The 8,789-nt window shown below is 41.3% G+C and overlaps 1 protein-coding gene across 1 annotated transcript in view; it reads right to left on the bottom strand.

Moving 5' to 3' along the window:
* The window catches only part of LOC102756035 (dimethylaniline monooxygenase [N-oxide-forming] 2), a 15,052-nt gene extending 11,240 nt beyond the window's left edge, over window positions 1–3,812 (bottom strand). Inside the window, exon 1 of the mRNA XM_006766995.2 lies at window positions 3,039–3,812. Coding sequence (XP_006767058.1) covers window positions 3,039–3,170 — 132 coding nt within the window. The 5' untranslated portion in view covers window positions 3,171–3,812. The remainder of the gene's footprint in view (window positions 1–3,038) is intronic.
* Window positions 3,813–8,789: the final 4,977 nt, after the last annotated feature.

The following is an 8,789-nucleotide window of genomic DNA, read 5'->3' as shown; positions in this document are numbered from 1 at the left end:
CATATATGTGTTTTCCGATGATCTTAGGCGACCCCTGTGAAAGGGTCATTCGACCCCCAATGGGGTCACGACCCACAGGTTGAGAACCGCTGTTTTAGAAGATTCAGCACCCTCTGAGCAGGGCATGGGACAAGGATTCTTTTTTAAAAATATATTTTTACTGATTTCAGAGAGAGGAAGGGAGAGGGAGAGAGAGTTAGAAATGGCAGTGTCAAAAGAGAATCAACTATTGGCTGCCTCCTGCACACACCCTGCTGAGGATGGAGTCTGCAACTGGGGCATGTGTTCTGACTGGGAATCAAAGTGTGACTTCTTGGTTCATGGGTCAACATTTAACCCCTGAGCCACACTGACCTGGTGGGACAAGGATTCTTAAATTTTGTTTTAACTTGTCACCACTAAATGTGGTATGTAATTGTAGAAGGATTGTGTAATTATGGAAATTAAAGAGTAATCTGTTTTCAAAATTGATTTTGGATGGAGGAGTGTCTTGGAGTGGGGTGGAGGCCTCAGCCTCTTTTCAGTACCTCCTCCCTTTGGCAGTCCAGTCTCCTGGTAACCAAGAGCCTCACTGGCTTCTGAAATTTTGTCCATTGAATGTTTCACTCTGCAGAGAGATTCCTTGTCTTCTTTGGTTAGAGAAAATTGTTTACATTTCTATATTGAATATAGTTGTAAGCCAGGTTTGAAATGTGACATTATTACAGCTCCCATGGGTTTATGTACTTAACTATCTTATACCTAACTAGAGGCCTGGGTGCATGAAATTCCTGCATGGGTAGGGTTCCTAGGCCTGGCTGGCCATCAGGGCCGATCTGTGGGGTGACCAGTGGGGTGATTGGGGGGCCCTCACTGGCACCCACCTTGGCTGGCCTGAGGCCTGCAGCCTGGGGGCAGCTCCTGCGTTGAGTGTCTGCCCCCTGATGGTCAGTGCATGTCATAGTGACTCGTCGTTCCACTGGTTGTTCTTGTCTCTGAGTCCCAGACTGAACCATCTTTTAAAGGCCCCAGCCTGTAGCTCAATCATTCAACAAACATAGGTAGGGCCCTAGCTGGTTTGGCTCAGTAGATAGAGCATAGGTCTGTGGACTGAAAGGTTTCAGGTTCATTTTTTAATTGATAGGAAGTTATCTCTACTACTAGAATAGGAGAGCAGGAGAAATATTTTGGGGCACCTTCCAGAGTTCACCAAGTCATATTTTTTGACAGATCACTAAAAAAAACTCTCATTCTTCTGCTGTCAAACTAATGATAATTAAGTAAGGGACATTGACTTTTTGATTTTAAATCCCAAGTCAGGTAATAAAACAAAACAATGGCAAATTTATTATTAAATAGAAATTTGTTATAATTTCGCATTCTTCCTTAGGGTATCAAATCTACCGGGGGGGTAGAACCCCAAATGGGATCTCCACGTGAACTGAGGGTGGACAAAAATCGCACATCTTTGGTTAAGACAGAAGTGTTCACCTGCTCAAGGAAAGCTACATTGATTTTAATGAGCAGATGCTCCTAAAAAATGGATGTGATTCAGCTGTTTTTCCAGTTTCCTCTCTGCAAAGTTACCTGTTCTGTAATAAATATCAACCTTTCCATCTTAGTTCTGGCTGTGCTTGGATCAGTGAATTGAACAGATTTAAAAAATTTAGCATTTGTGCAATATTTGCCAAACTTGTCTCATCATGGGATTCATTAGGGACTCTTGTTAAGAATAGGGTCCTCCCCACTCAGAAGATTTTGATTAAGGTAGTCTGGGCTGGTGGTCAAAATTTAGTATTTTAAGAAACCCCCAGGTATGTCTTACAGTCAGATCCCTTTGAGAAACTCAGTGTGAAAAAAAATCCCCTTTGGCATAAAATTCAGTTTGAACTGGACGTCCAGTTTGCTGGACGTCCTCCCCATCCCCTTAACTGGTCCGTTTGCAGAAAGAGCACGTCAGATGGTCTCTGCTGATATGAAAGTCTGCTTTTCATGCTCTCAATCCGTTTGCTCCTGTTTGGGATGTTCCCGCCTCTTTTGATCCCTCATTTTGATATGCCTGATACATAACCCTCAGCTTGTCATTCCAGTTCTGAGCTGAGGTTTTGTTTAACCTTATTGAGAAAGAGTGCAAATTAAGACATGGTTATAAGTAGGGATTTAGCTGCGTAGGAGTCACGGAGACCCAGGTTTGAATGCCAGTTCCTCCAGCTATGTGACCGTGACCACTCTCTGTTTCTACTTGCTTGTCTATAAAATACATAGTTATGGTAGCTACATTGTACTCTATTATAAGTTTTTGATATGATCTCCCTTAATCTTTAAAATAGCACTGAGATAATCACATTTTTCTGTTAATATCTTTACAGCTGAGAAAACTAAGACACAGGGATATAAATAACTTGCCAAAGATCTCACACCTAGAAGGTGGTAAGCTAGTACTCATTCAAAAAAATTGGGGAGGAATAATTATAAATCTTTATAGCTATGTATTTTTCTAATTTTTATACAAATTCTGAAGGATAGTTAGCATTACCAATATTTATATTTGGCTAATAGCATGAATTGAATGAATAGAGTATATTAATAGTATAGTTAAAGAGTTTCCCAGCAGTAACACTAGAGTGTCATCAGTAAAGCTAAGCAAACAAGGTCCCTTTGTCAGAGAAAAGTAAAAATCATTAGTAATAAGAGCACACTTTCTAAAAAAGCATTTGCTCAATGATTGGAATAGAAGTGGTGTCTTGAAAAGAGTTCCTGTCACTTCTATTTTGTAAGTTCTCTAATACTAGCATATCACTTTGAGAATGACCAAAATAATGGGCTGCAACACAGAGGCATAAGAAGAGACCCTTCACATGCCTGGCTTTGCCACGTATGTGTTAGAATAGTAATGACCTGGGAGAGATGCTAGCCTATTTCTTCAGCTCCTGTATAGCTGCATGAAGTAAGTCTGATCAGAGTTGCTTAGGGAATCTCTCAATAAGGCTCATCAGTAGCTATGCTTCCCCCTGTAATAGCAGCACAACCTGTGCAAGAAACAAGAAGATCTCACATACTTTGAACCTCCATAGTCCTCCAATATCTTCGGTCCTCTCAAAGCAGGTGGGCTCGAGTCCCTCATCCACACAGCACTTCAGAGAGATCAGTCCACTGACGCCAGCTCCAATCACTGCCACCTTCTTTGCCATGGTCTCCTGTCACAGAGTTGGTCAGTCAGTGGCTTTCAGTGGGGCAAAAGATAAGAGAGAGTCGTAAGGTTGTGGTCAGGTAATGGGCTTTAAACGCTATGGTAGTGGTAATTTAATAACCAGCTGGAATGGAATAGAATGCCTCAGTAGTCAAATTCCAAAGTCTCATGGGCTTTATTGCAAGCCTTGTTTACAAAGTCTTGGTTCAACATTTAAAAGCAACCTACTTAACAAAGCCAACTGGTTCAATGACAAAGTTCTAGGGAGATGAGCCAGATCTGCAGTTCTGTTCACTGCAGTTGAGAGCCTTAGAGTTTAGAGCTGAGCGTTTCCTTGTCAGCTTCTTCCCCCAGCTGTTATCCTTACCTCTGTTGTTACCTTTTTGTCGCTGTCTCTCACAATGGTTTGCATCCTCGATTGTGTGCTCCTAGGCAGTCAGAAGGGTTTTAAGAGTTGGAGGAGGCAGTGAGAAATGGGAGGAGCTTCTTACCCCAGCATTCTGCCAGTGGAAACTCCAAGGACTTTGTTAGTTATGAAATCAAGCAAGGAGCCCATATTTTGAGATCCAGCGTAGTGGTAAAATGTCTTAATAGTACCAACACTATATATACACTTGCAAACATATCATACAGATAGATTACAAACCATTTTTGTAGTGGATGTAGACAATGTTCATTTGCAAATTAGCAAATATGCAAATATGGATAAATGAAAAGAAGTTGAAATTACCCCTAACTCTGTCATACAGAGATAAATTTAGCCACTGTGGACAATTTGCTATATCTTTCCAGATATTTATATACATACACCTATGCACACACAAACAAAAATGAAATCACAATCTAAGTATGATTTCCAATTTGATTTTTCACTTTCCAGTATCTCAGTACCTTTAGATCCATAGCTGCATTTTTAATGGCTATATGAATTCCATTTAGTTGATAGATTATTTACCTATCTCACAAATATTCAGTTCTGTGTATTAGGCAATATTGTGTCTAGATGAATCAAACAGATTGTGTCCCTGGATTTCTCAGAAATGACATACTTTTTTGGGGGCTTGGCTTTCTTGGACTTGACAACTTCCAGGTCCTAGCATACCATGCTTATCTCCTTCTAGACTGCTTACCCTGACTAGATTCATGTCTCATCTTGATCTGTCTGCTTGTGGGTACACTGGCTTGGATGAATCTAGTGGTCCTTCTAAGATCTTCCTGTCCATTGCCCTCTTTTTGGATTAATATAGAACTGGTTAATCTTTTTACAATCTGTTATTAGCACTACCATTAATTAAGAAGACTTATCTAATTTGCAACAAAGGAAAAAAGCAAAAATAAACAAATAGGATTATATAAAACTAAAAAAGCTTTGATAGTGAATGAACCCACCCACATAAACGAAAAGGCAACCCACTGAATTACAAATATTTGCAAATGATATATCTGATAAGGGGTTAATATCCAAAATATATAAGGAACTCATACGAGTAAATATCAAAAACCCAAACAATTAGATTAAAAAATTGGCAGACAACCTGAACAGACATTTTTTTCTAAAGAAGACATAGATGTGGCCAACAGACACATGAAAAGACATCACAGTCATCAGAGAAATTCAACTCAAAACCACAGTGAGATATCATCTCACACCTGTCACATTGGCTATTATAAAAACAGCAAACAGTATCAAGCATTGGCAAAGGTGTCAAGAAAAGGGAACCCTTTTGCATTGTAGGTAAGATTTCATATTGGTACAGCCACTGTGGAAAACAATAGAGAGGTTTCTCACACAAAAAAAGAACTACCATATGATCCAGTAATTCCACTTCCAGCTGTCTATCTGAAGAAAATGAAAACACTAATTCAAAAAATATATGCATTCCTGTGTTTATTGCAGTATTATTTACAATAGCCAAAATATGGAAGCAACCTAAGTGTACATTAATAGACTAATGGATAAATAAGATCACACACACACACACTGGATTATTATTCAACAATAAAGAAATTTCATTATTCAGCAATTATATCTTGCTATTTGCAATGTGGATGGACCTAGAGTGTATTATGCTAGGTAAAATAACTCAGAGAAAGACAAATACCATGATTTCACTTATATGGGAATCTGAAAAAACAAACAAACAGAACAAAACAGACACAGGCTTATGAATTTAGAGAACAAATGGATAGTTGCCAGAGAAACATCATTACATAAAAGGGTACGGTCTTTTTTTTTTATTCATTTCCCGCAGGCCGTAGTTTGCCCATGGCTGACCTAGGGTGTATTATGTTAGGTAAAATAACTCAGAGAAAGACAAATACCATATTTCACTTATATGGGAATCTGAAAAAGCAACAACCACCCCAGAACAAATAAACAGAACAAAATAGACAAGGCTTATGAATTTAGAGAACAAGTGGACGGTTACCAGAAGGAAGGCAGGAGGAGGATGGGTGAAAAAGATGAAGGGGAATACGAGGAACAAACTTTCAGTTATGAAATAAATAAGTCACAGGATGTAGTATCCATGACAGGGAATATAGTCAGTAATATTGTAATAACTTCGCATGGTGACAGGTGGTTACTATCTTATTGTGTTGATCATGTCATAAAGTATATTGATATGTTGAATTACTGTGTTGTATACCTTAAACGGATATAATACTGTTTACCAACTGCACTTTAAAATTAAAAAAATTTATCGTTTCTTTTGTGTCTGATAACTTGAAACAGAACAATTTCTTAACTGTAAGCCTTTCTACCAATCTGATTTGAAATCAGTTACTATCATTGATAATGAACTGGTAAAAAAAAGGTTTTATTTATTCAATTTGTTAATGAGCTTGCCTGTTATAGTCCTTACACTAGATTCAATCACAAACATATACACACACCCACATATTATACACAGTCACATGTACAAAACAAGGATTTCACTGGTGATCCAGCTAAGTACCCAATGACAAGAATGAGGTGCCCTTTGGCTTAGTGTGCTCCCTAGCCCCTTGTTAGTCCTCAGTGTTCTTTTATTAAAAAACTAGAGGCCCGGTGCACAAATTTGTGCATGGGGGGGTGTGCTGGGGTGGGGAGGGACCGTGGGAGGTTGGCCGGCTTGGGGAGGGACCGCAGCGGGAGGTTGGCTGACCAGGGGGGAGGGACCATGGCGGGAGGTTGGCTAGCTGGAGGAGGAGGGACCACAGGAGGTTGGCTGCCAGCCCCTAGGAGGGAACTGGCCCTTGGCCCCCCTGGGAAAGGGGCAACATCTGCTGCCACTCACCCCAGGTTCCCTGTTTCAGCCTGGGCCTGGAGGCCCTGGCAGGGTCAGGAGAGGAGGTGATGGTTGCGGGTCCGGGTGCGGAAGGAACGGACACCAGACGCCGACGTTGGTGCCCTGTCACTGCGCGGTTCCCTGCCTGCCCCCTTCCTTCCCTCACCAGCTGCGGGCAGGCGGCCCCTGGGGAAGAGAGAGGAGAAGGCAGTTCCCTGCCTTCCCCCCCGCCTTCCCTTGCTGCCATGCCACCACCACAGTGGGCGGGTGGCCCCCCTAGGAAGGGAGAGGCCCGGAATAAGACGAGCCCTTGTGTCGAGGGCCAACTTTTTAAATCAGTGAGGGAGCTGCTCTGCTACGTATGAAACCCTAACTCAGAAGCAGGTCTCTATGAATGGTTTAGTGCCAGGACTAGCTGGCCGGGGGGAGAGGAAGGGAGAGGGATGGAGAGTTAGAAACATCAATAAGAGAGAAATATCGATCAGGTGCCTCATGCACATCACCCACTGGGGATGTGCCTGCAACCAAGGTACATGCCCTTGACCAGAATCGAACCTGGGATCCTTCAGTCTGCAAGATGACGCTCTATCCACTGAGCCAAACCAGTTAGGGCTCAAGGGCTGATTTTCAATAGATCGCAGTGAGGGAGCTGCTCTGCTACGTATGAAACCCTAACTCAGAAGCAGGTCTCTATGAATGGTTTAGTGCCAGGACTAGCTGGCCGGGGGGGGGCCACAGGAGGTTGGCTGTGGGAGTGCAGTGACCACTAGGGGGCAGCTTCTGAGTTGAGCATCTGCCTCCTGGCTGTCAGTGTGTGTCATAGCAACCGGTCGATCGGTTGTTGGGTAGATTTGCATATTAGGCTTTGCTCAGTGACCTGGGCTGCCATCACAGCAGGCGGGTGGCCCCCAGGGGAAGGGAGAGGACAGGAGTGAGACAAACCCTTGTGTTGAGGGCTTTCTTTCAATAAATCGCAGTGAAGGAGCTGCTTTTCTAGTATGAAACCCCGACCCAGAAGCAGGTCTCTGTGAATGGTTTAGCGCCAGGACTGGCTGGCCAGGGGGAGGGGCCACAGGAGGTTGGCTGTGGGAGTGCAGTGACCACTAGGGAGCAGCTTCTGAGTTGAGCATCTGCCTCCTGGTGGTCAGTGTGTGTCAAAGCAACCAGTCGATCGGTTGTTGGTTCATTGGGTCATTTGGTTGCTTAAGCTTTTATATGTATAGATGGATAGATAATATATCATGACCAAGTAAGGTGTATTTCAGGAATGCAAGGTTGGATTAATAGTCAATGAATTCACTATATTTATTAACTAAAATTATAAATGATCTCAATGATGCAGAAAAAAAGCATTAGACAAAAAATCCAACATCTATTCTTGATATAAATTATCAGCAAACTAGGAATTAAAGGAAACTTCCTCAACGTGTAAGCAATTTATGAAAAAATTTATAGCTAACATTGTACTTAATGATAGAGACTGAATGAATGCTTTATTTTTGAGATCAGGAATAAGGCAAGGATGTCTGATCTCATCACTTCTATTCAACATTATACTTGAGTTTCTATCCTGTGCAATAAGGCAAGAAAAAGAAATAAAAAAACACCCAAATTGGAATGGGAGGGAACAAAAGCTATCTTTATTTTTAGAGATGATCATCTATGTAGACAGTATTATGGAATCTACATAAAAGTTCATAGAACAGATAATTGCATTTCTATATGTTAGCAATAAACAGTAGCAAATTAAAAAATTAAACTGCTATTTATAATAACATCCCATGAAATACTTAGGATAAATCTGAAACAGGAAGGGTAAGACTTATACACTAAAAACTATAAAATACTACTGAGAAATTAAAGAAGATCTAAATAAATGGAAATATATAGTGTGTCATAGGTAGGAAGACTCAACATAGTTGTGATATCAATTCTCCCCATGACAAAACACCCTTTAAAACGTTTATTGAAGTTTGTTCAGCCTACAAAGCTGTCCTCCCATTTACTGTCCCATCTTCTTTACCTCGAGCATCTCTAAACTTGCCAATTCAGCCTTTTAGAGTCTAGATCAGCCGTGGGCAAACTACGGCCCGTGGGCCGGATCCGGCCCGTTTGAAATGAATAAAACTATTGAAAAAAAAGACCGTACCCTTTTATGTAATGATGTTTACTTTGAATTTATATTAGTTCACACAAACACTCCATCCATGCTTTTGTTCCGGCCCTCCGGTCCAGTTTAAGAACCCATTGTGGCCCTCGAGTCAAAAAAAGTTTGCCTAGATTCTCATGAAAGAGGAGATGCTGAGTATTTTTCATTATTTGGACTTTTGAGTCAAATGCCAGAATTCATT

The sequence above is a fragment of the Myotis davidii genome, unplaced genomic scaffold, assembly GCF_000327345.1.
Source record: "Myotis davidii unplaced genomic scaffold, ASM32734v1 scaffold580, whole genome shotgun sequence".
Lineage (NCBI taxonomy): Eukaryota > Metazoa > Chordata > Mammalia > Chiroptera > Vespertilionidae > Myotis > Myotis davidii.
The sequence above is the reverse complement of the archived record's forward strand: the minus strand, read 5'-3'. Positions and strand labels throughout refer to the sequence as shown.